The sequence below is a fragment of the Schistocerca nitens genome, chromosome 7 (assembly GCF_023898315.1).
Source record: "Schistocerca nitens isolate TAMUIC-IGC-003100 chromosome 7, iqSchNite1.1, whole genome shotgun sequence".
Classification (NCBI taxonomy): Eukaryota; Metazoa; Arthropoda; class Insecta; order Orthoptera; family Acrididae; genus Schistocerca; species Schistocerca nitens.
Window position 1 is genome coordinate 229,212,880 of NC_064620.1, and position 27,920 is coordinate 229,240,799.

The 27,920-nt window shown below is 44.5% G+C and overlaps 2 protein-coding genes across 7 annotated transcripts in view; both read left to right on the plus strand.

Annotated features, from left to right (window-relative positions):
• Positions 1–26,682, plus strand: part of LOC126195545 (cyclin-dependent kinase inhibitor 1C-like) — a 145,019-nt gene extending 118,337 nt beyond the window's left edge. Inside the window, exon 2 of the mRNA XM_049934169.1 lies at positions 26,386–26,682. Within this exon, the coding sequence (XP_049790126.1) occupies positions 26,386–26,682 (297 nt within the window). The remainder of the gene's footprint in view (positions 1–26,385) is intronic.
• The window catches only part of LOC126194700 (focal adhesion kinase 1), a 775,803-nt gene that overhangs the window by 188,330 nt on the left and 559,553 nt on the right, over positions 1–27,920 (plus strand). For 4 of the 6 annotated variants that reach the window (XM_049932925.1, XM_049932930.1, XM_049932932.1 and 1 more), the window contains exon 1: positions 26,577–26,894. The exons of the other annotated variants lie outside the window; for them this stretch is intronic. In XM_049932925.1, coding sequence (XP_049788882.1) covers positions 26,827–26,894 — 68 coding nt within the window. In that variant the 5' untranslated portion in view covers positions 26,577–26,826. Of the gene's footprint in view, positions 1–26,576; positions 26,895–27,920 lie in introns of those variants that run through there. 6 annotated transcript variants of the gene reach the window in all.

The window sequence follows — 27,920 nt, forward strand, 5'->3', positions numbered from 1 at the left end:
GCTTTGGTTGCCACCCGCAGCACCCTTACAGCACAGCGGTACGTCGACGGTATTCTATGTTCCGTTTTGTTGCCCTTCGTGGCAAGCCGTCCTGAGCTTACATTTCAACAAGATAATATCAGCCTGCACACGGCGAGAGTTTCCATTGCTTCTCTTCGTGCTAGCCAAAAGCCTACTTGTCCAGCAAGGTCGCCGGATCTCTCCCCAATTGAGAACGTTTGGAGCATTATGGGCAGGGCCCTCGATCCAGCTGGTCATCTGGGCTCAGTTCGAAGCGCGACTCAAGACAGTTCTACTCCAGTCAATGAGATTCGAGGTGGAAGACATGCCTGGAGACGCCCTGACTCTCGCCCACCATACTTTCCGACAACCAGGAGTGATGGTCTGTTGTGCCATTCCTTTTCATATCAGGGCCGCTTTGGTTGCCACCCGCAGCACCCTTACAGCACAGCGGTACGTCGACGGTATTCTATGTTCCGTTTTGTTGCCCTTCGTGGCAAGCCGTCCTGAGCTTACATTTCAACAAGATAATATCAGCCTGCACACGGCGAGAGTTTCCATTGCTTCTCTTCGTGCTAGCCAAAAGCCTATTTGACCAGCAAGGTCGTCGGGTCTCTCTCCAATTGAGAACGTTTGGAGCATTATGGGCAGGGCCCTCTATCCAGCTCGGGATTTTGACGATTTAATGCGTCGGTCGGACAGAATTTGGCACGATATTTCTCAGGAGGGCATCCAACAACTCAGTCAATTAATGCCAAGCCTAATAACTGCTTGCATAAGGGCCAGAGGTGGACCAACGCGTTTTTGACGTGCTCAATTTGCGAGTTGTTTCTTTGAAATAAATCATCCAATTTTTTCTGAAATTTTAACCATTTGTTTGTGTGTACAGATACATCATATCTACCAGTGTCCGTCCCATTGGGTAATTCCTTCGTGGTGCGTCTGCCAGGTGTCTTAGAGGACATTTAAATATTTATCGGTAGTGTATTGTTATTGAGAGTATATAGATCAAGAAAAAGCAGAGAAGTTTCAGTTTATGCTGTGATTTTATATTTTTTTTATTTTTCCAATTTCTACATCAATGTAAATTTTTATGCGTGAAGTAGCCAGGCATGAAAACATGAACTTTTTGATACGTCGTTGGCATTGTTAGCAGCAGCTGTTCAAGCAATTAAATATTCTCCCCAAAAGTAGAACTCACGCTGCTCCATTTCGCAATCCTCGTTTAGCTATAAAAAATCGGACTAGAACCCATTATGTAATATCTAGTGAGGCATGTTTTCGTTTCGCTCAAACAATTGAGCAAAAAGACCTACAAATTGGGGCCTTTAAGTTAGTGGTAATAAAACCTTTATCGTATTAATATTACTATTTCTTCTCTTATTAGCCTCTGAAAGTAGCAGGAATAAAATAGAGGGACAGGAAGGCTATCTACAAATTGAGTCGAAGGACTTGAAACGGCAGCAGTGGTTGTGAAGGGAGTTAGACATACGGTACGCAGATCACTTGCAGGCCTCTGGCCCAGCATTGGTACATTCAAGTTTTGAGCGTATAGTGCGAGAGGACTCACTGCCCTCCTCTTATTTCCAGTCGTCAGTGGATAGATGGAATATAACATATTGTATACAGGGTGTTGCAAAAAGGTACGGCCAAACTTTCAGGAAACATTCCTCACACACAAAGAAAGAAAATATGTTATGTGGACATGTGTCCGGAAACGCTTACTTTCCATGTTAGAGCTCATTTTATTACTTCTCTTCAAATCACATTAATCATGGAATGGAAACACACAGCAACAGAACGTACCAGCGTGACTTCAAACACGTTGTTACAGGAGCCGGCCGAAGTGGCCGTGCGGTTAAAGGCGCTGCAGTCTGGAACCGCAAGACCGCTACGGTCGCAGGTTCGAATCCTGCCTCGGGCATGGATGTTTGTGATGTCCTTAGGGTAGTTAGGTTTAACTAGTTCTAAGTTCTAGGGGACTAATGACCTCAGCAGTTGAGTCCCATAGTGCTCAGAGCCATTTGTTACAGGAAATGTTCAAAATGTCCTCCGTTAGCGAGGATACATGCATCCACCCTCCGTCGCATGGAATCCCTGATGCGCTGATGCAGTCCTGGAGAATGGCGTATTGTATCACAGCCGTCCACAATACGAGCACGAAGAGTCTCTACATTTGGTACCGGGGTTGCGTAGACAAGAGCTTTCAAATGCCCCCATAAATGAAAGTCAAGAGGGTTGAGGTCAGGAGAGCGTGCAGGCCATGGAATTGGTCCACCTCTACCAATCCATCGGTCACCGAATCTGTTGTTGAGAAGCGTACGAACACTTAGGCTGAAATGTGCAGGAGCTCCATCGTGCATGAACCACCTGTTGTGTCGTACTTGTAAAGGCACATGTTTTAGCGGCACAGGTAGAGTATCATGATAACGTGCTCCATTGAGCATAGGTAGGAAGAAACCAAAATGGGCTCTAACATGGAAATTAAGCGTTTCCGGACACATGTCCACATAACATCTTTTCTTTATTTGTGTGTGAGGAAATGCCGGCCGCGGTGGTCTCGCGGTTCTAGGCGCGCAGTCCGGAACCGCGCGACTGCTACGGTCGCAGGTTCGAATCCTGCCTCGGGCATGGGTGTGTGTGATGTCCTTAGGTTAGTTAGGTTTAAGTAGTTCTAAGTTCTAGGGGACTTATGACCTAAGATGTTGAGTCCCATAGTGCTCAGAGCCATTTTTGTGTGAGGAATGTTTCCTTAAAGTTTGGCCGTACCTTTTTGTAACACCCTGTAGAAATACTTTATTCCGTACTACCTTACAAGATGCTATTCATCAACTCTTTACGAACTGCATAAGGTGACCGCGAGCTGCGAGCTGGTCGAGACGTACTTCCTTTCGCTACGGTGTTTCCCACCTACGTGTTATTGTAACACACGGCAAGAAACAACGGATTGTGCTTACTGCGGCGCTTGTAGGCTGAGACATCCATCTGCCGCTGCAGTGCCTCCAAGTTAACGCTTACTCTAACACACGAAACAATGCATTCCGCTCACAGCGGTGATTGCCTCGCAGAGACACATCTGCTCGCCGCACATTCTCCCTTGTAACTGCAGCGTCCGCTCACTGCAGCTCCTCGGCAGTACCTGCTTGCACTGAACGAAGGGACAAGTAGGCGCTCACAAATGCAATTGCAAAGCTGCCGACAGAGAACAGCGTATACTGGACAAGCTAACGTGCCCGGTTTGCGAGATTCGGCAGTAGATACTGCTAGGAGCGGCAAGTGTAAGTATACCGCGACTGTCTGTGGACTGAGCAAACATGAACGAAAACCAAAGAAACCCGTTTTATCTCAGGACGCGTTTCGAGAATTTACACTCTCATCTCAGGTGGAACAATGATGATGTGTTACATATTTGCCAGCCAATTTGTTGTTGTTGTTTCATTTTGCTACAAAAACGTGTAACTGGCACTTGTTAGAGTAATATGATACTAAGATTATGAATTTTAAACGGTGATATAGTTAGTTACAATCTGTTCCAGTGCACAGAACCCTACGGTTCGACATAAATATACGTATTTAACTTCTTTTTTTTCACAGAACGTAAACAAACCAAAGATCGTAACGATGTAGACATAATACCTCGCCTCAGAGTTACAGTCACAGTTCCTCACAACAGTCCAGCATAGATGACGCTGTAATTCTGTCAGAGACTGTAACAAACGGAATGTGTAGTGCCTTCAGAAGATCTTACGAGATGAACGTTTACAGTAGTATACCATAATCATGCTATGCTGTGAGGGAGTTAGATTAGGAGTAGAGGAGTTTCCCTATTTTGGCAGCAAAATAACTGATGGTGGGTGAACTAGAGTGGGTATAACATACTGGCTGGTAAACAAGAAAAAATTTTTGAAAAAGAAGGTGGCAGCAAAATAACTGATGGTGGATGATCTAGAGAGGGTAAGCAAGAAAAACATTTTTGAAAAAGAAGAATTTGTTAACATCGTATGTAAGTACAAAAATTAGGAAGTCACTTATGAAAGTGTTTGGTGTGTAGCCGCAGTCCGAAAAGAAATTTGGTCGATAAGCAGTTCAAACAATAGGAGAATAGAAGCTTTTAAAATGTGATGCTACAAGAGACAGCTGAACAATGTATTGTGGGTAGAACTGATAATTAATGAAGGCTTATTGAATCGAATCGGAGACAAAAAAAAATTGTTTTCGCCCAAATTCACTGAAAAAAGGATAGCGTTGGACACACTCGAGGCTTCATGAAATCGTGAGTTTTGTGATGATGGGAATTGTGGGGTGGATAACACATGTATAGGGGAAGGGGGGGGGAGGCCAAGGCATTTATGCAGAAAAGCTTTAACATTGAAATGGATGTCAGCTGTAGTAGTCGCAGAGGAATGGAACGACTTTCACAGGGTACGCTAGCGTGGAGAGCTTTATGATACCAGCCCCTTCGAACTGACGACGACTACGACTACGACGACGACGTCACCAACATCGACATCATATTCAACATAACGCGCATCATTAACCACGACTTTTATCATTTTGGTCAAAAACTGACGCGCAAAAACGCTAAGGTGGGTCGAAAAGCAACGACAAGGAATAAATGCGCACCATAGCGGATGTACTGTACAGGTATAGCTCCAGGGAGCCTATATATTTTTTTTTCCTTGTAGTATTTTCTCTACTCATTATGTTTAGCAGTAAATGTCATTTCATTAGAATGTCGTAAGAACATAAACGTTTCTGTGTATCTTCGCAATGAGAGTGCGTGTCTTCGACTAGCGAAACTGAACAGTCGAGTGCTAGCACGGTGGATAGAAGAACGTTGATTGTTGACGTGTGGCGTGGCTGTTGTGTTGGTTCTTGTGCGTTTAGGCACGGATAAGACGCTTAGATCCATGTGTGCACCGTATCGTGTGAACTACAGAGAGACAGTGATTAACGCTGAGTGCACTGTCAACTGTGAGCTCTGCTCTGTGCTTGGATCAACTAAGTGTTTTGGTGTGCGCAATGGACGCAGATTGGGGGGTCACTGGTGAAACTGTGCGTGTGCACACTATCAGTTTTGTACATTTTGGACTGTGTTTTGATAGGAATAAGCCTCAAATGTGTCGTAGCAATCAGTGACTTGAAACTGTTCTGCGGATGCCACGGAGTAGCACAATCTACAGACGAATATTCTCCGTAAATGCGTCAGTGCCGCTTGTTTCAAATTATAGACACTCTGGAACATTAAGCTCAGGACAACAGCTGCGTCAGTAACGGAGTCCCGTCAATACCTGCACGGGTGTGGAGACATACTGTACAACGCAGTCGCCAAATACCGGTATCACACATCACCGACACCACACGATTTCGGAATCCTGCAACGAGGTGAGCCTCACAAATGCACTAACTTTTAATAAAAACTGTGAAACCAGATAAGGCTCTCAGTTTCAAACGCAATTAACGTAGTGCCCGTTTCTCTTTAAAACGTGATATTTTTCCACTCATGTAATTTGTCGATCTGCGAGAACAGTGTAGTTGTAACAGTGCTGAAATATAAATCTAGTGTTTGCTCCTTCTTCCTCGCTACAATCTTTTCTACTATTTAGTAAAATAATGCTTTCTTTTTCAGAAATGCTTTTCATGCTATAGCAAGTCTGCATTTTATATCCTCTGTATTTCGCCCACTGTCAGTAAGTTTGCTGCCCAAACAGTAAAACTCGTCCACTACTTTTAGTGTTTCACATCCTAATCTAATTCCTTCAACATCACCTAATTAATTCGACTAATTTGCATTACCGTTGTTTTACTATCATTGGTGTTCATCTTATTACTTCTTTTCAAGACATTAACTCGTTTAACTGCTCTTCCATATCCATTCCCGCCTCTAACAGTATTACCATGTTTTCTGTCTTCTCTATGAACTGTAATTGTCTTTCCAAATTTCTCTTGGGTTTCCTTTCCAGCTCTCTGAATGTACAAACTGAATAACATCATGGATAGGCTATAACCCCCTTAGCTACCGCCTCCCTTTCATGTGCTTAGACTCTTGTAACTGAGGTTTGGTGTCTGTATAAGCTGTAAATAAGCCTCCGGTCCCTGCTTATTCATCCTCGCTAGTGAATTCCTTTCAACATTATCAAAGCTACCTGTGAATGTCGAAATGCTACAAGGGGCGATAAAAAAGTTTCCGTTGGAAGGTCATATAGTCCAGAATCGGTATGCCGATCAGGCAAAATCGCCGTGAGCATTCAGGCAATCATCTCATCGATACACCAGGTTGAAAATAACAGTTTGACAAAACACCGTGTCTTGCTGCGTGACGAAGTCCATAACTGCCTGCTGCACATTCTCGTCTGAAAGGAGTCGCCGACCTGTCAGTGCCTTTCTAAAGGAAGATACCGGTGAAATTTCAACGCGGTCGTAAAAAATTCGCAGTGGACTGAGAATTTGTTTCATGACCTATCTTGGCATGCTGAGTTCAGTGGGTAAATCCAATTTCAAAAACAAAATTTCTTTCATGCCTTCTGATTTTTCAGTTTTCAAAAAATCGGTATTTTTTAATCCACACGTGGAGTTGTTGGTCGTCACGGAATGTAGTCACAAAAATTGTTTGAGCCAAAAATGTATAAAATTGACGCGGGAGTAGCATTTTTTAATGTGACCTTTTTGATATTTTCAAAAAAGTTGAAGTGTAGTTAGTTTTCTACCAGTAGATAAATACATACAGTGAAGAAATTTAATTGAAACATTAATTTTGCTATCCCCCCCCCTCCCCCATGAACCATGGACCTTGCCGTTGCTGGGGAGGCTTGCGTGCCTCAGCGATACAGATAGCCGTACCGTAGGTGCAACCACAACGGAGGGGTATCTGTTGAGAGGCCAGACAAACGTGTGGTTCCTGAAGAGGGGCAGCAGCCTTTTCAGTAGTTGCAGGGGCAACAGTCTGGATGATTGACTGATCTGGCCTTGTAATACTAACCAAAACGGCCTTGCTGTGCTGGTACTGCGAACGGCTGAAAGCAAGGGGAAACTACAGCCGTAATTTTTCCCGAGGGCATGCAGCTTTACTGTATGGTTCAATGATGCTGGCGTCCTCTTGGGTAAAGTATTCCGGAGGTAAAATAGTCCCCCATTCGGATCTCCGGGCGGGGACTACTCAGGAGGACGTTGGTATCAGGAGAAAGAAAACTGGCGTTCTACGGATCGGAGCGTGGAATGTCAGATCCCTTAATCGGGCAGGTAGGTTAGAAAATTTAAAAAGGGAAATGGACAGGTTAAAGTTAGATATAGTGGGAATTAGTGAAGTTCTGTGTCAGGAGGAACAAGACTTTTGGTCAGGTGAATACAGGGTTATAAACACAAAATCAAATAGGGGTAATGCAGGAGTGGGTTTAATAATGAATAGCAAAATAGGAATGCTGGTAAGCTACTACAAACAGCATAGTGAACGCATTATTGTGGCCAAGATAGATACGAAGCCCACGCCTACCACAGTAGTACAAGTTTATATGCCAACTAGCTCCGCAGATGACGAAGAGATTGATGAAATGTATGATGAGATAAAAGAACTTATTCAGATAGTGAAGGGAGACGAGAATTTAATGGTCATGGGTGACTGGAACTCGATACTAGGAAAAGGAAGAGAAGGAAACGTAGTAGGTGAATATGGAATGGGATTAAGGAATGAAAGAGAAAGCCGCCTGGTAGAATTTTGCACAGAGCATAACTTAATCATAGCTAACACTTGGTTCAAGAATCATGAAAGAAGCTTGTATACATGGAAGAAGCCTGGAGATACCGGAAGGTCTCAGCTAGATTATATAATGGTAATACGGAGATTCACGAACCAGGTTTTAAATTGTAAGACATTTCCAGGGGCAGAGGTGGACTCTGACCACAATCTATTGGTTATGAACTGTAGATTAAAACTGAAGAAACTGCAAAAAGGTGGGAATTTGAGGAGATGGGAGCTGGATAAACTGAAAGAACCAGAGGTTGCAGAGAGCTTCAGGAAGAGGATTAGCGAACGATTGACAGGAATGGGGGAAATAAATACAGTAGAAGGAGAATGGGTAGCTTTTAGGGATGAACTAGTGAAGGTAGCAGAGGACCAAGTAGGTAAAAAGACGAGGGCTAATAGAAATCCTTGGGTAACAGAAGAAATAATGAATGTAATTGATGAAAGGAGAAAATATAAAAATGCAGTAAATGAAGCAGGCAGAAATGAACATGAATTTAATTGATGAAAGAAGAAAATATAAAAATGCAGTAAATGTAGCAGGCAAAAATGAATACAAACGTCTCAAAAATGGGATCGACAGGAAGTGCAAAATGGCTAAACAGGGATGGCTATAGGACAAATGTAAGGATGTAGAGGCTTATCTCACTAGGGGTAGGATAGATACTGCCTACAGGAAAATTAAAGAGACCTTTGGAGAAAAGAGAACCACTTGCATGAATATCAAGAGCTCAGGTGGGAGCCCAGTTCTAAGCAAAGAAGGAAAAGCAGAAAGGTGGAAGGAGTATATAGAGGGTCTATACAAGGGCGTTGTTCTTGAGGACAATATTATAGAAATGGAAGAGAATGTGGATGGAGATGAAATAGGAGATATGATACTGCGTGAAGAGTTTGTCAGAGCACTGAAAGACCTGAGTCGAAGCAAGGCCCCGGGAGTAGACAACATTCCATTAGAACTAATGACAGCCTTGGGAGAGCCAGACCTAACAAAACTCTACCATCTAGTGAGCAAGATGTATGAGACAGGCGAAATACTCTCAGACTTCAAGAAGAATATAATAATTCCAGTCCCAAAGAAAGCAGGTGTTGACAGATGTGAAAATTACCGAACTATCAGTTTAATAAGCCACGGCTGCTTTTCTTGTCCGATTTTGTCCGTTTTAGTGTTTGTTGCCCTTCTGTCATTCTTGTGGTTTTCTCCTTTCTTCCAGCTATGTTTTGTATGTCTCGATTATTATACTCCCATCCTTGTGGAATCGGAGCGAGGGACCGATGACCTAGCAGTTTGGTCCCTCCCTCCCCCCTCCCCTCTTTTAAACCATCCAACCAATTTCAGTGTCACGCTTCCCCTATTTCGCGATAATACAAACCGTGCTGCCCTTCTTTGAACTTTCTCGATGTACTCCGTCAATCCTATCTGATAAGGGTCCCACACCGCGCAGCGGTATTCTAAAAGAGGACGGACAAGGGTAGTGTAGGCAGTCTCTGTAGTAGATCTGTTACATTTTCTAAGTGTCCTGCCAATAAAATATTGTCTTTGGTTAGCCTTCCCCACAACATTATCTGTGTATTCCTTCCAACTGAAGTTGTTCGTAAATGTAACTCCTAGGTATTTAGGCGAATTTACGGCTTTTAGAATTGAATGTTTTATCGTCTAACCGAAGCTTAATGGATTCCTTTTAGCGCCCGTGTGGATGACCTCACACTTTTCGTTATGTAAGGTCAATCGCTTATTTTTGCGTCTTACAGACGTCTTTCCTAAATCGTTTTGCTACTTGTTTTGATCTTCTGATGACTTTACTAGTCGATAAACAACAGCATCATCTGCAAACAACCTAAGAAGGCTGCTCAGATTGTCTCCTTTTGGACGCATTTGGTTATAACTTCGCCATAGTTAACATCTATGCATTTACCGCACGCACGTCGAAAGGACACGACTACCGCCCTAATCCCGTGCCTACATGTCGGTGTTTATATACCCGCATCCGAGTCGCGCGCCGGCCGCTCTGACCGAGCGGTTCTAGGCGCTTCATTCCGGAACGGCGCTGCTGCTACCGTCGCAAGTTCGAATCCTGCCTCGGGCATGTATGTGTGTGATGTCCTTAAGTTAGTTATGTTTAAGTAGTTCTAAGTCTACGGGACTGATGACCTCAGATGTTAAGTCCCATAGTGCTTAGAGCCATTTGAACCGAGTCGCTCTACGTTGCATACATGTTGCAACAACGCCCTCGAACGGAAACTTTTTGATCGCACCTTATGTAAACGTAGTTTTGCGTTTCTTCAGTCTGATTTCTAAGATGAGTCGTAGGGACAGTATTGCCTCGTGTGTTCCTACATTTCTTAGTAATCCCAATTAATATTCCACGAGATCGGTTTCTGTCAGTTTTTCCATTCAGTAAATAATTCGTGTCAGTATTTTGTAATCGTTACTTACCAGACTGATAGTTTGGTAGTCTTCAGACGTATCAGCACCTGTCTTCTTTGTAATTGTGACCATTACATTCCTCTTGAAAAGTGAGAATATTTCGCCCGCCTGCCGTATATATTGCCTACCTGGTGGAATAGTTGTGTCACAGCTGGTTCGCTCATGGATCTCAGTAATTCTCAGGGGATGTCGTTTACTCGAACAGCCTTGTTTCGGTTATGTGTGTATGTGTGTGTGTGTGTGTGTGTCGCTTCTATAAATGGGTTACAAAATCTACAATCACCTGTAGTGAAACTCTGATACCAACACCGCAAACTTTTGTGGTGAAACTCTGCTATCAACACCGCAAACGTTTGAGGCATTCGAACCAAACAGGTGTTACGTGTCCGCTGTCAGTTATTTGTCTCGTAATTCCCAAGAAAAATGTGGTTTTTTTGGGGGGGTGGGGGAGGAATGGGGGATGGTTTAAATGTGTACAGCAGGTAGTCATAAACTGCGTAGATAACTACTGTTCGGTAGGGCGGATGAGATATCCATACTAATCGTATTTGTGGAGTTACATAGTTCAGTCACATAGTTCGTGCAAAACCACACGAAATTTTATTCCACGGCCTCTGTCAAGAAGTGCTTTACGTTTCTTTCGTGTTCCGGTGTATTGGCTGGCATCGATGGTTTACTCCATCTGAAAAAGGAAGAAAATACGAATGTTGCACTCTTCACATTGCAAAAGGCAGTCGCCATCTCTTTATCTGCATATCGCACAGTTTTGAATTTTTTCTTCTCCGACGACGTGTTCAGCGTTTGAGTGACTTTTTCTACAGCCCACTGTCTGTTGACTATGGTAAGCTTTGCTTTCGAAAAGAGTGGCGCCTTTGCTGTGTTACTGGGCCGAGAACTGCAGCTGTTGACATGATGCGCAACGGCGACTGTGCAAGTGCTACTCGCGAACTGTAACTTGTCATCTGGCGAGCCGGAGTTGCCGGGAGCGAAGAGAGCGGTTAGGGTATGTGCTGCGTGTTGACTGTGGGTGAGGGGGTCGGGGCGGGGGGGGGGGCGGGGGGGGGGGAGCGAATACTCCGCGTCCTTGCGTAAATACGCAGTGCAGACGACAGAATCCCCTTCAGCTATATGTGGCTAATGGTACGCTACAGTTGCCAACGAACATTTGCAAAACTCTATGGTACGAAGTCTCCCGACTGCTGCCGATTGCTACCTGAAATCTGGTTTCGCAGGATAGAGCGGATCAGGTTATGGTTGTGGAGGAGGCTGTAATCAGTTACTGTTCGTTGCACAAAACACACAAACTTTATTTTCCTAAGAACCACTTAATTACACATTGCCTTAAAAGGATCACATTAAAACGGTACAGCTGAAGGCCTAGTTAAGAAAACTTGCAATACTTCCTGGGCTGAGGGCCCAAAACCACACCAAAAACAAGAACGGCTGAAGGCCTAAACACAAGTTATAAAAATTACTTCAAAGAATACACGCGACTGAAAGGCCTTACTTACAAAAAAAAAAAAAAATAAAATTCACGTAAATACTTGGCTGAAGGCCACACATGAGACGTTGAACAAGTCAGGACTTAGGGCGTGGGTAACAAGAATTTCAGAGAGAACAAACTTTCAAAATTTTAGTTATTCAACAAATCAATCTTCAACTTTAATTTAAGTCGGCTGAACGCCTTGCACAGTATATCAGACTAAAATGAAAATCACAATCTAAAACCAACAGAACAGTGGTGCTCTGAAGTGTTCCAAGGGTCGGCCTGAGGAGGTAGCTCTAACGTGAGATGAGACAGGCAGCCAAGAGTAAGGTTAAAAAATCGGATGGCAACCCGACCCAGGGACTGCTGAAAGACCGACCAACAACTTAATCAATTCCCTTCTGCCCAAGCCGGCCGTTGTGGCCGAGAGGTTCTAGGCGCTTCAGTTCGGAACCGCGTGACTGCTACGGTCGCAGGTTCGAATCCTGCCTCGGGCATGGATGTGTGTGATGTCCTTAGGTTAGTTAGGTTTAAGTAGTTCTAAGTTCTAGGGGACTGATGACCTCAGATGTTAAGTCCCATAGTGCTCAGAGACATTTGAACCATTTTGAACCTTCTGCCCAACCAATGGTACGACAACAGAAAATATCAGCCGAGGACGAAGCTACCAGCCGCACTACGTCTTCAAAATTGGCGTCTAAAAACAGCCAAGGCACAATAACCACTCTTAAGAAAAAAATATGAACAAACAACTAAAAGGTTGTCGATCTACACGCCGTGCCGTACAGCATCAACACGGCGAGGAAAACACACTGCAGGATAACTACACTAACGACCAGGGCAGGTAATTGGGCCGTTAACGGCCACAAGGCAGAAAATAGCGCTGGTGCACTTCACTGATAAGTAACAACCAATTTAATAGTTAAAGACCATACAGGAAGACGGCTGCAAAATTTCGCCCACTCCAACACACCATACGTATCTGCTAGCCGGAACGGCCCAGGAAGCAACAACCGGCAATGAACGAAGAGATGTCACAGGAGTTAAGGTTTCATAACAGGTTAACTGATCTCTCAACTGAAGTGTCCAGGTTCGGTGGGCAACGAACTTCGTAGCTCTCGCAGCTAATGCCTCACAATCCGACCGTGCGTGCACGCCGCCAGTGGTCCCGGCCTGACATCGCCCCACGGAGACTTCCTCGCTGCTCTGTGCCAACCGACCGACTCATTCAGAGACAGCATTAAAATAACAGTTCAGTCAAAACCACCCAAGATACACACGATTCCACGAAGACCCTTCCACGAACAACTCGAACAATGCTAAAACCAGTCACTGCGGGTAAACTAGGAGGAATTACAAGCCGACACACACAGAGAACCCGGAAGCGGTCGGCAACCAAATATACGTCGTCCGATGAGACGACCGACCGAACGACCAACCAAGGTCGTCCCCACTGAAATCATGTGTGCCGGCAATGGTCGGGCGAGTCATGGCTGTCCGGACCTCACCGCTGCTCCGTCCCAACTCCGACACACGACGACCCGGAAATACTAGCGGTCGCTCCAAAGATAGTAGCCTACAACAGTGCTCTTATCGATAAGCGCTGCTGCTGTCACTCAGGGGCAGGCAAGCCAGCAACTTAGTGAGGCCAGTAAATCGAATAAGAAACGAGACGGCAGTACCGCCAAGACAAGATGTGAAGCAATAACGGCACGAACACGAGCCATGCACGGCTCTCTACGTATCAGAACCAGGGAGCCTGGAGCCTGCATGCCAAGTTACAGTTGCCACGAAGTAACGGGTCCAGCTGGAGCAGAATTGCTGGAGTATCTATGTGGACAGTAGTGTCGGCAGTCTGGTGGGACTGGCCAGGAGCGACGCTGCCCAACACATTACTTAGTAGCCACTAAGGGACGATCATTATTTGACAATGGTAGGCTTACGGCCTTCTGAAAGTGCTGTGAACGTAGGTTGCGAAACGATGGAGAAGAGGAGCGGACAGGGTGCAGTTGAGCTATTTTAATGAATAGGCGTTAAACCAATTACTATAGTAATAAGTAAAATATGGCGTTTCAGTCTTCGATCGCTATTCTTTATTCTCAATAACCGGTTTCGGGCTAGCTGCCCATCTTCAGATCATATGTTGTAGTTACAGAGTAACTTGTCCGTACAGAACACACAGTTCACTGTCACTTATGACTCTGTAACTACAACATATGATCTGAAGATGGGCAGCTAGCCCGAAACCGGTTATTGAGAATAAAGAATAGCGATCGAAGACTGAAACGCCATATTTTACTTAATGAACGATCGCGGACCTCCCAGTGAGACATCCATGTCTTGTTTTGATATAGTAATAAGCTTTATTTCACAATAATTAGAAATAAAATCATAAAGTACATGTAAATTCAACCTCCAAAATTTATCATTCGAGCAATATAAATTAAAATAGAAACATCACCAGTACGAGTTGGTAAATCAATTGATATACCTCTACCACAAAATTTTACATTTGTTATTAAATAATTAAACAGTAAGGAACCAATCCTGAACCATCTCATACTAATAAAACTCTAATTAAATTTGGACTAATAATTAAAAACTGTTGAAAGAATAAGTATTAAATCAACAATAATAAAAAAGAAATATACATTACAAAAGATACAAAAATAAAAGGTATTCAGTCCAAAATTGAAGGCATTTCCATGAAATTAAACAGTCACACTTAATAAAATCTCAGTAGTCAATCATTAAATAATAAATGCTTAAAATAAAGATTATATTTTTAGATAAAAACAAGGAAAGGACTTAATGAAGAAATAGAAAGCAAATACACGGCCTAGGATAAAAAGCTTAATATCATTGCTCCCACAAAACAATATTGGTGTTAAAACACTTAACCAAAAATTTCAAACAAAGAAATACTCGCCATTTAGAAAATGAATATTTCAAGGCAATCATTCTAAGAATAAAAGATGATATTCAGGTAAATAATCAAGAGAACAAGTATAAACACTGGCACAGTTCTCTGTGTGGCAGAGCTGGTGGGGGGACAGGCACACCAGAGAGAAGGCCGAGAGAGGCGGAGGAGAGTTGGGACGTGGAACCCTACCGTCTATGTTTGCGGTGTCCTTGACATGTGTGTTGCTCCTAACATTGCTCGTAGCTACATATTAACATTCTACAGAGTGATTTATTCCAGGATGTACCAACTCTAGGGTCTGATTGATGAGAGAACACGAACAAAAAGGTCTCATGAACTTATGTCCTGAAATGCATGGTTTCCATGCTAGAGACCATTTATTCAGTCATACTTTGTTAGAGAGACTACTGTCTAATACGCACTGTGCCATGTAGTCAGAGTTACAGTACGCATGGTTTCCGCCTAGAGGGTGGTGGTACTGTTCCACATACGCCAAGCCCTAGCGTCCTCTCCTGCCGCAGTAATTGGTAACGTTGTGTCCGATTCACTTCTCTTGCTGACTCCCCCGAATCGAGAGCTTGGCGACATGGTGTTTACTTACGGAAAGGCAAATGGCAACGGGCGGCGGGCAGCAAGGTTGTATCAGGAGACCTATCCGGCCGACAACAACCGCAACATTCAATGTTTGCAACAGTGTTTCGCCGTTTGTCTGAGACAGGGTCGTTTCAGGAAGCAGGAAATCATGAAGGACGTACCCGAAATGCTAGAACATCGGAATTGGAGGAAATTGTGATGGACCGCCAGTACAGCGTAAGCCAGACGACCTTGTGCAACATTCTCCATAATGGTTAAAAACATTATCACTTACAGCGTGTGCAGGGCTTACTAGCGACAGACTTTCCACATCGGTGCAGTTTGGCATCTGAACAATGAAAGTGAAGTTCTGAGGACTATCCTTTTTACGGAAATCGAAATACAGTAGCAGAGTGTAGGAACATGCTATGACAGTATTTATGAATGACCAAAGCAGAATTCATAGTGGACGTTCTTGTCACAGCTCGTGTAATAATTAATTTCTGTACACTTCTGAGAATTGAAGAATATGAAGAGTGTAAACATTTCAGAACATATACGTTTATTTGCTAGAGAATATGTATACTTCTAAACACATCAGACAATATTTTCAACGCCTTCTTGCCTTTGTATTTTGATTCTTGCTAAGTCCCAAATGACAACAAAAATTATTTTTATCGTCCAATAATTCTGACCTTTTCGCTGTTGTAATAATTTTCATTATAGCAGGCCTATCTGTTTACGTTGTTATTTATGCTTAGTGCAGGTTTTTTCTCTGTGAAACAAACACTTTTTGTTTTCGGATGCTTCATTCTCTTGTAGAAGACTAGTAGGAAAAATACGAGGACTTTGTGTAACTTTTCGGTGTGCCACGAAAGCAAAGCAGACAGCATAATATAGATTAAGAACTCACAAAATCCATTCCTATGGTAGGAGTGAGCACGACCAGAATAGGTTGTAACATCCGATGTTAACAGATGGCGCCATAGTCCCTTGTCTCTGCGCATGCGAAGTGTGTAGCATACACGGAAGTGTAGAACTCCACACTCGGCACGATCTAGATCACTGACGTCACAGACACACTCGCGTCGTGGTTGGTTGCTGATTCACATGTAGCCACGAAACGCGCACGCACGTTTAGTAGTCGATTTTGACCCAGACAGTAGTTCGTGTAGAAGCTTCTATGATTTTCTGTATGTGGCTCAGTGGAGCAGTGGTAAAATGCCGGACTAGGAATCAGAAGTTCTCGGTTTCGATCCCCAGTCAGTCCTAGGATCTTTATCTGTTACTGATCACTTCTTTCACCTCTGGCAATGTTTGTTGATGTGAAAAATGCCGAGTTATGCCGCGGTTCGGAATCCACATTAAACTGGGCGCCCCCCAAAAACTGGAGGGTTCGGTCAATTCATAGGTCGGAGGAAGGCAACGGCACACCACCTTCAACAGTACAATGCCTAGAAGAGCACTCGAGAACAATGTCGTGGTCAAGACAATCTTCAGATTAACGTCTGCTTTACTCAAGATTTTCTAAACAAAACGGCGTACTTTTGTAACCTCACTAGAAATCAATTGAGTGATGTAATGTTTCAAAGTTTTCAATGAGAATTCGCAAAAATAGCTAAGTAATTTTCTAAATACATCAAAAAATTTTTTGCATCGCCTCGGTTCCAAGAGTTCCGGAACCTGTACAGAAAATTGGAATAGAGATCAACATATACATCATTTCTGCCCTTTTTATTGCTCATGAAAACCACACGTTGCATATTGTACCACCATACAACCAGACCTTCAGAAGCGGTGGTCCAGATTGCTGTCTGTGCGGCTGGTCCCGGCGGAGGTTCGAGTCCTCCCTCGGGCATGGGTGAGTGTGTTTGTCCTTAGGATAATTTGGGTTAAGCAGTGTGTAAGCTTAGGGACTGATGACCGTAGCAGTTAAGTCCCATAAGATTTCACACACATTTGAAGAGATTGCTGTACACACCGGTACCTCTAATACCCAATAGCACGTCCTCTCGCACTGATGCATGCCTGTATTCGTCGTGGCGTACTATCCACAAGCTCATCAAGGCACTGTTGGTCCAGATTGGCCCACTCCTCAAAGGCGATTCGGCGTAGACCCCTCAGAGTGATTGGTGGGTCACGTCGTCTTTAAACAGCCCTTTTCAATCTATCCCAGGCATGTTCGATAGGGTTCATGTTTGGAGAACATACTGGTCACTCTAGTCGAGCGATGTCGTTCCTGAAGGAAGTCATTCACAAGATATGCACGATGGCGGCGCGAATTGTCGTCCATATAGACGAATGCCTCGCCAATATGCTGCCGACATGGTTGCACTATCGGTCGGCGGATGGCATTCACGTATCGTACAGCCGTCACGGCGTCTTCCATGACCACCAGCGGCGTACGTCCGCCCCACATAATGCCACCCGAAAGCAGCAGGGCACCTCGAACTTGCTGCACTCGCTGGACAGTGTGTCTAAGGCGTTCAGCCTGACCGGGTTGCCTCCAAACACTTCTCGGACGATAGGTGGTTGAAGGCATATGCGACACTCATTGGTAAAGAGAACGTGATGCCAATTCTGAGCGGTCCATTCGGCGTGTTGTTGGGCCCATCGCATGATGTCTTGTTGCAAATATGGACGTCGACATGGACATCGGGAGTGAAGTTGCGCATCATGCAGCCTATTGCGCACAGTTTTAGTCGTAACACGACGTCCTGTGGCTGCACGAAAAGCATTATTCAACATGGTGGCATTGCTGTCAGGGTTCATCCGAGCCGTAATCCGTAGGTAGCGGTCGTCCACTGCACTATTAGCCCTGGGGCGGCCTGAGCGAGGCATGTCATCGACGGTTCCTGTCTCTCTGTATCTCCTCCATGTCCGAACAACATCGCTTTGGTTCACTCCGAGACGCCTGGACTCTTCCCTTGTTGAGAGCCCTTCCTGGCAGAAAGTAACAATGCGGACGCGATCGAACCGCGGTATTGGTATTGACCGTCTAGGCATGGCTGAAATAGACAGCTCGAGCCGTGGAATGACTGGAACTGATTAATTGTCGGACCCCTCCGTCTAATGCATGGTTGTTTACATCTTTGGGCAGGTTTAGTGACTTCTCTGAACAGTCAAAGGGACAGTGTCTGTGATACAATATATACAGTCAACGTCTATGTTCAGGAGTTCTGGGCACCGGGGTGATGCAAAATTTTTTTGATGTGTGTGCGTATATCAGTACAATTGGGGAGACGTAAACAGAAGTCGGCTCCATATTGGAAACCTAGATGAAGTTGGAGGAGGCCCGAAACTCTATCCTTTGTCAAGACGGCTACTTACAAGAATCTGAAGACGCTTTTTGTCGAGATAGAATTGACATTGCAAAACACAACTTAGGAAGTGGCTCCGAGTTCAGAGTTCTGCGTACCATGTTTACGGATGAACAAGCCAGCTGGGGTGGCCGAGCGGTTCTAGGCGCTTCAGTCTGGAACCGCGCGACTGTTGCGGTCGCAGGCTCGAATCCTGCCTCGGGCATGGATGTGTGTGATGTCCTTTGGTTAGTTAGGTTTAAGTAGTTCTAAGTTCTAGGGGACTGATGACCGCAGAAGTTAATTCCCATAGTGCTCAGAGCCATTTGAACCATTTGAACAAGAATTCGGAAACCTGTAGGTACGAACGTCGCTGTACAGCAGCATGCTTGAGGCTCTCTAAGTCACCTCTACAGTACTTTTAATGCGTAAATCAGCTTGTAAGTGTGCCAAACTCCCGAAATGATCTGCATGTTGCACGAAATGGTGTGCCAGTCAGCGGTGAAACGTCATCTCCCCGAAACCATCGCATTCCCTTGTCTGTTTTTTATGCTTGGGTCGTGGGCTCGTTAAGTCGAGATATTGCTTAAAAAATAGAAAGCTCAACAATCGCACAAATGCAAGACACGCTGTGTGCACAGAAACAGCGCAGCTTATTGCCACTTCAATCAATCCTAGACAAGTCTATTTCTTTAAGCAAAGTCGTCTCGCAATAGCTATTAGCTGTGCCAGCTACAATAAGAAACGGCTACTTTCTTCAGGACGTCTCACTCGTCGAAACCGTATAAGCTCTCTGCAGCGCTCTGATACGTGTTCCGCAAGCGCGTCAACTGAAATGAAACTCGCAAGTAGCTTGCGATTCGTTCCTTGTGTGGCCGAATAGGAGTCTGCTGACGGTGCGATTTTAGAGGACCTCACCAGTAAGTCGTCCGCAACGTGTTACCAGCCAGTTTCCAACTTAGTCACCTCACACAACGTCTCTGTACGCGTTGGCGGCATTTTGAGCTACAGACATGCACAATCACGTTCTGAAGTCAACCCACCTGTTTGTTTCTGCAAGTCGACACACGTCAGTGAGTCTGCAGCTTGCAAAACTTACCAGTTTCTCTTTCACTGCGCAAGTTCTGCGTCGTGCTCTTGCTGGTGGCATGCGTACACTAAGAATGAAATGACTGGCCAGTATAGATGTTGGTTGGCCAGAAAAATAAGTGCGCAACCCGTCTGTTAAAAACAGACTATTATTAGGTCCAACGGTGATTGTCGTTTTTGCTCACTCGGAGTCACTCTTGCGAAAAATGTGGGATGTACGTTTCTTACCCTGACCGTGTTTTTACTGGCGGACTATTTCGCGTCATTCCCCTTTCTGAGATGGGGACGAGTCCAGAATGTTGTTAAGGGGTGTCTCTCTCCTCAAACAGCGTCTTACTTTTTAGTTTCACCGCAGCTATTTCTACGTGAACTTCCAAAACATTGGGTACGCCTCTTTCACCTCTCTCTGTCACACGGTCCCACTTCTAACGCTGCCGTTTCTCGTCACCTTGCGTAAATATGCGCAACAAACACGGCTGGTTTGCATCTCCCTAATTCTACTGCTCTGCTCGATTATAAATTCCATAACACTGAAACCAAAGGTTAGATTTACATGCAGATTGCGTCAATAAATTGCAAATTTACGAGCGTATGTTTTACAGCCTATTATGCAATAAGTATTGCTTTACCTAATTTCAGAGATTACGGAATACACCAAGACAAAGTCGCACCACGAAGGAACTATACAAATTAGTAAATTAGTCACAAATTGGTATTCATAGAAGCATCGACGGAAAAAGCAGAATTAGGAACATTGGCAGCCGAAGGATCAATTTGTGACTCTGTAGCGCAGTTCCACGCGCGAGAATGGTAAACAGGGGACATGTCGATAGCAGGGCATAGAATCTTTGCGAATTTCTTTCCGTGTACACAGTTGGACAGTAACTATGCCGTGCAGACAGGCGCGTGAACAATATGCGCAGGTGTCAGTATTTGAGAGAGAACGAGTAACTGGCCTCAAAAAAGCCGGTTGGAGTAGTCGGCGAATCCGTCTACATTTGAACAGGAGCGATGCCACTCTAAGAAGATGTTGGCAGGAATGGGTTAACCATGGCCGAACAAAGTGCTAAGCAGGAGGCAAGCCGGGGTTTACGGGACGCATGTGGACCGATCAGCGATATCCATCTTCAGCTCATCTTCAACCACGTCTGTTTATCTCTCCATCTACATCGTATCAATATTCACGGTTCTCCTGCATATGAGTGTGGTTCGGAGTCGGAAGTTCATGTAAGCAGCATCTGTTTTCGTTTCCTAAATCTATAAAAGGCTGGCCTTTTTGAAGACATTGCTGAGTATAGGATGTCAGTTCCCTCAAGCAACTCCTTGTCTTCTATTTACCAAACAGATTCGACTTTATAAAGTGATTGTTAATTTGCTTAACAGTATATGGAAAAAGTCTTTGATTTTAATAACAAGTGTTTCTCGTTTTTATATCTTGCTAGTAAAGCTGTTTACGTAATGGTGTGAACCGATAAATCACAGATGTCTCATTTACTTTTACGTCTGTTTGAATCAGTTGTTGGTAGACAAAACTGTGACAACTTGAACTCTTATGTCGGTAAATATGAATTTTTGTATTGTTTTCATATAATTGAGAAGGAAGCGGTCGACCTAGAGGGACGACAGAACGTGAGGATCGACGCAATCGTCAGAGAGGTACTCAGAGCTCCGGATTCATCCTTATCATCGATCCGATGTGCAACTGGTGCTTCAGTGACCACAAGACACATTAATAGACGGCTCATAGAAAGGGGGCTGAGCTCACGTCGCTCTATGCGCCGACTACCAGCGACCTCTGTACACCAATAGTCACATTTGCAGAGATGTCGCGCACATTCGGCCCCGGATATCATGAGACTGGAGTAGAAGTATCTTGAGTGATGAATCCCGCTTCGAAATGAGCCACGATGAGCAACGAAGACGTGCGCGGAGCCGCCTTGGACGGTAGTGTTATACCAACCTGTCTGTCGCACCTCATACGGTCCGACATCCAGGAGTGATGGTTTGAGGTTCCATTCAATTTCATGAGGACCCCCTGGTTGTCACCCGCGGCAGCCTTACAGGACAGCGGTACGTCGACGATATTCTACGCCCCGTTCACGGAAAGTCATCCTGGTCTTACATTTCTGCAAGATAATGACCGCCCGCTGACGGCCAGAGCTTCTACTGCTTCTCTTGGCCAACAGGATCGCCGGATCTCTCTCCAATTGAGAACGTACGGCGCATTATGGGCAGGGCCCTCAAACCATTTCGGGACTTTGACTATCTAACGCGCGCATTGGGCAGAATGTGGCACGACATCCCTCAGGAGAACATCCAACAGTTCTGTCAATGAGTGCCAAGCCGAATAACTTCTTGTGTAAGGGCCAGAAGTCGACCGGTGAGTTACTCACCTGCTCAATTTGTGAAGCTCTTTCTCTTGAATGAGTCGTCCGTTTTTTTTCTGAAATTGTCATCATTTGTTTGCCTGTACATGTGCGTCACATTTACCGATTTCCATCCCATTCGGGAAACCCCACGTGGTGCTTCGTCTCTTTTTTTTTGTTAGAGTGCATTAATCAACCCCTTAATACCGGAATAAATTTCCACTTGAAAAAAAAAAACAAAAAAAGACAGAAAATCATAATTTGCCATAATTAAAAATTTTGTAATGATGTGTTACACAGTAGATACGGTCAAATCTAAGATACGTTGCACTTGTCAGGTATAATTGGGTACGCCGCATATTTGCGGCAATAGGCGTTTGAGATACTGAACACTTCCAACTCTTCATTTAGTAAAAGTTTTTTATTTAGTATTTTGATGGTAGATTGTTTTTCTGCATTTGAATTCTAGTAGAACATTTCATAAAGAATTTTGAAACTGTCACACTCTCCACTTTCACTGAATTATTCTGGTAGTATTTGGAAGTATTTGGATTCACTTCGCTTGGTTTCATGTCTTTCATGCGCCCACAAAGGTACGGAAACGCCTAATAATGCGTATTTTGCAAGAAAATAATTTTCGAATACAGTTACACGTCCAGCTAGTGATTTATCGTGTAGAATATGCACCTACATCTACTGGTACTCAGAGACAGTCACCCTGCCATTCAGTATCGTCGCTTTGGTATGAAGCAAAGTCATGACACAAGGCATTAAGTCGTTGATAGTAATTTAAGAGTTTTTGTAGATGACGCAGTCACCTGTACTGAAGTATTGTATGAAAAACGCTGCACAAATATTTACTGAGACTTCGAAAATATTTCAAAGTAGTGCAGAAGTTGTCAGCTTGCTTTAACAAAAATTTTAAAAAATCAATTTTTCAAAGATTTTAACATTTTTAGTGCACATCCTGCTGAAGACTTTATAAAACATACATGTTTGAGGAAATATAAGACATTTTATTTGATCTTAAGTGTACCAAAATGCAGCGTCACGCCTCTTCGCACATCATTCTTCTGTGATACGTCATTGTATTTCGCTCTGTGGAGTTCAAACGTGTAATTATTTTTATTTTTATTTTTTTTATTTTTATTTTTTATTTTATTTTATTTTATTTTTTTGCAAGGATTCTCTGTCGTACCAGAAACAAAGCAGTATCGATATCGATACTTTTTCCGCTGGTATCGACGTGTATTGTTTTGTTCGCTGCTTTTGTTTATTCTCTGTTTTGAAAGTCTTGCAATGTGGTTTTGTGAATTTCTTAATCGATATTATTTTGCCTGCGTTGTTTTGTGCTCGATTGTGGCATATTATCGCACAAAGTGCCTAGGATTCGTTGCTTGAACCGCAAGCGACGTCACCAGGATAACAGATTCATAGTAAAGCGTGCTTCAACAAATGTTACACCAGTGGCAGAAGACTGCAACCTCTTGGTGCCGGTAAACGAACTACCGCCGCGTGCTTCGAGAAGAGAACTTGTTTTTGGCGCTAAATGAAAACGGACGCTGTGAATCTGATTCGTGCAATATTGTTGTTGATGTTAATACACTGTCACAGTCAATATTGGACAATGTTGTGTGCAAGCATTACTTTAGTGTGTAGTGTGATTCTGTGGTGGGAGATGAGGCTGCCAGGAAAGGGCTTGCTACGTACTTTACTGTACTCTGTAGCAAATGCAACCTTGATGCGGCTTGCATGACATCTACAACCATAAACAAAGGACATGATGTTAATGCAAAGATAGCGTATGCCATGCGCTGTATTGATAGGAAACAGAAGGCAGCAAGAATGTTTTGTGCTGTGATGGATCTTCCATCTCCTCCAGTAAAATTTGAGAGATATTGTGACTTAGTGGTTAGTGGAGTAAAAGACGTTGCAGGATCATCAACGAAAAGTGCTGCTGAAAGTCTGTTGCCGAAAGTGCTGGCAACAGGGACATAGTGGCCGCTTTTGATGGTACCTGGCGAAAAAGAGAGCCCACTTTGTTGAACGGAGTAGGTAAAGTAAACAGCTGTTGACACTAGCAAAGTACTAGATGTGGAGCTTTGAACAAATTCTGTCAGTGTGTGTGAAAGGGATTCCAGATCATGAATGTAATATGAACTATATGAACTACATTGTATGAAAGTTCAGGGAGTTGTCAGATTGTTTACTAGATCAGTAGCGTCCTGCAGACTGCAGTAAGTAAATATCTTCGTGACGGTGACAGCGAAGCTTTCCTTGATCAAAAATGTGCTCCGTATGGAAATGACACTAAATTGTAGGAATTAGAATGCGTGGGGCATGTACAGAAAAGACTTGTCACTAGACGTAGAAAGCGGAGACAAGATTCGTCAGGAAGAAAATAATCTGATGGGAAGGGAGTAAAAGTGTGAGGGTGACTGACAGATACAGAAATTGACAAGCTACAGATATATTATGATTTGGCAATAAGAAGGAATACAGGAGGTAAAAACACGAAGCAACCAGTTTGGACCTTATACTTCCATAAAATGTCCACAGAAAATAACCCTATCCACAACTATGCGATCACTGCATTCCATATCCACACAGACTGCTGCAGCCACGTATGAGTTGACTGATTCCAGTTGTGATTCACTGCAAGGGAAGAGAGTCATGGTGTGGCTACCAAAGATCAATTGCTGGTGGTAAAGAAAATCATCGCAGGAATTCTCTACCAATTGCTGTAATAGAAGCCGTCAGACTTATATTCAGCGACATAATGAAAACTAATTGGCGGTAGACAAAACCCAAATGGACGTTTTAACCAATGTGTATGGGAAGGATTGCCAAAAACTACTTTTGTTGGAAGAAATGCATTTGGTTTATGATACAGTTTCATGTTTTAATGATGGTGCGCTAAACAAGAAAGGTTTTTTAGAGAATATAGGATCTTAGCCCTAGTGAACTGTATGAAAGCTTTGGATGTGATAGAGCGTGTAGTGAAAGCAGATAAATCATTTTTGGAGCTGAAAAAATCAAGAAGAGTGCATAATAGGAATGTGAGGTGGAAGAACGACTGATGTAGATAATGAAAAAGAACCCGCTTATGGTGCTAGACTGTTCTAAAAGAATACCAAATACAAGCTGAAACTTTAACGGTCATTTTCCGCAAAACACAAATTTGTGTACGTAGGTACATAAACATTCAAAGTAAAAGTCCTATTACTTTCAAACTTCGTATGAATATAAAACACAACCTCTTTAATCTAGAATTTTTCAGATCTATTAACAATGTAATTAAATAAACTCTAGAGTTTCAAACACCTGCAAGTATGGTTTGTATGCTCTCCAAAATTCATCGAAGAATCTCTCTTACTTACGAAGAAAATGTATCTGCATCAACAGGGGCATCCAAAAGTTATTGAAAAATGAAGACTTTACATGCAAAAAAAATTATTCTGTTAGGTTTTGGAACTTCCACTACTATGAGTGTGAATCCTTCCTACCGCCCCCCCCCCCCCCTTACGAGTATATAAAAGTAAAATTGTGCACTTCAGAAAACGAAAAAATGTGGTATCCTATGTCCACAATGTCAGTGAGTCACAACTGGAATCAGTCAATTCATACGTGGCTGTAACAGTCTGTGGGGATATGGAATGCAGTGATCGCGTAGCCTCGATCACAGGCAAAACAGGTGGCAGGCAGCCCGCCAAACGAAACTTCCTGTCAGATTAAAACTGTGTGCCGGACCGAGACTCGAACTCGGGACCTGTTACGTTTCGCGGGTAAGTGCTCTACCAACTGAGCTACCCAAGCGCGACTGACGACCCGTCCTCACAGCTTCAATTCTGCCAGTACCTCGTCTCCTACCTCGTCTCTCAGCCTGCTGAACACTCACGCGACCCGTCCTAGAATACTGCTGAAGCGTGTGGGACTCGTATCAGCAAACAAAGAATGCCAGTAGGAATTTTGACTTTTATTTTTATACACGGGTGAGCGCCAGGGAAATGCAGAAAAAACCTGAATTGGCAAATTCTCGAAGGTAGGCGCCAGTTATCCATACAAAGTTTCGAGAACAAGTATTAAGCGAAGAACGTAGAAATATATTACAAATCGCTACGTATTCTATCCGTAGGGAACGCAAAGACAAAATTAGAGTAATTACAGCATGCACAGAGACGTTTAATGAGTTGCTGTTTCCGCGCCCCACGAACGGAAAGGTGAGAGCCGTGCTACAATGGGGAGTACAGCGAGCCATGCACTTCACAGTGGTTTTGCAGACTATGCATCTATATGCAAATGAGATGATTTCGAGTTCGGAATCAGTACAAGGCAGTTCCGCAGCGCGGGGCGCCGTAGGTGTGGCTACTGTGTGCGGGCGGCGTCGCTAGCCGGGTGCCGTGCCGCACCCTCCTCTGCTACATCCAGCCGGCTGCTGCGGCGGTCGTTGTTTTGAGGAGGGCCAGCCAGCCACCGTGTGACGTAGGCAGCGGGCGGGCTAGCGCCAGCGCCGGCCAGACGCGCGCCCAGGCCGGGGCCCGACCGCCGCCGCGTCGACCCGGCGATCGATAATCCCGGCGCGCAGCGCCGCTCCGCGGCCGCCCGGCCAACTAGCGCGCTCTCTGTGACGGGCGGCGCCGGCGGCCGGAGCGCGTACACGTCAGTTGCGGTCGGGACGCCAAGCCGACCTGTTGTGCGGGGTTGTGTTTACGTGTGCGCGCGCCTGGAGTCTCGGCTCGCGGCGGGTGCGGTCGCCAGCTATAAGGCAGTGCTGCTGCTATAGGGGCGGCGCGGTGCAGCGTGGCGTGGCGCGCACTGTGCAGTGCCGCTGTGACGTGTTGAGACGGTGCGTCGCTGAAGGCGGGCGCGGCCCGCAGCTCAGCGCAGAGATCGGGGGACCCGGCTGCTCTCCTAGTGCCAGGAGGCTATGGTCCTCGCAGCGCCCATGTTCCGGCGGCCGGCGTACCGCGTCTTCCAGTACCTCGAGACTACCGAGTGAGTAGGCCTACCTGCTACCCGAGCATCCGGCCGTGCTCTCACAGCTGAAATATTCATCCGAAAACCCGTCACTACACACAACAGAAAATCGATAAACATACTGAGGAATAGTCCACGTACTGGTGTGCAGTGTCAGGTTCCACGTTTCGGGATCACCGAGAGGGATGGGCGAGTAGTTATGATGCTGAATTAGCGTTTACACACTTATTACGATCTGGTTCAAATCCACGTTCTGCTTTCCTGACTCAGGTATCCATATTTTGCTTTAACCGCTGCGTACTCTACGCCTCCCTCCTCGGTATCCCAAACCCACCAGTCTTTCATTTTCTACAGATGATTTACGACATGCGTACGTATTATTTCCCAGAATCACTCATCTGAGAAGTACAGCTTTTCCGAATCAACACCCCTTGAGGCTTGCGTTATTTATGTCGAAGAGTGTTACATATGGAGCCAACGCAGATGTCCGCCATCGCTACGGGTCATTTTGTTTCGAATGGAAATTTTTATCCCATTCACATTTGTTGGTGCTAGCCAACTCACAACCAGATGTCATCTTCTTACTAACCTAGGCCGCGAGCTACGCTACGGATCAGTCTTGTCACTACAACAAGAGGGAGAAACACTGTCACACTCGTACCTATTTCTCTAATAAACCAATAAATGTAAGTAGCGGATAGGTGCCTGCGATGTCAAGGCCATTATCTTCCCATATGCTTTCCCAGTTGAGCTTTGCCCCGTCTTAATCAGTTTTCCTTAAAGATGATGATGATGATGATGATTGGTTTGTGGGGCGCTCAACTGCGCATTTATCAACGCCAATACAAATTCCCAACCATTGCTCAGTTCTATCTCGCCACCTTCATGAATGATGATGAAATGATGGGCCATCTCGAGGTAGGTAAAATCCCTGACGACGACGGGAATCGAATTTTCCTTAAAGAGAAACAGTCTGTGAGCTAGTATCATTCTTCCCCCATCTCTTCGTTTCAGGAGCAATTTTTTTTAAATTTATTTCCACTG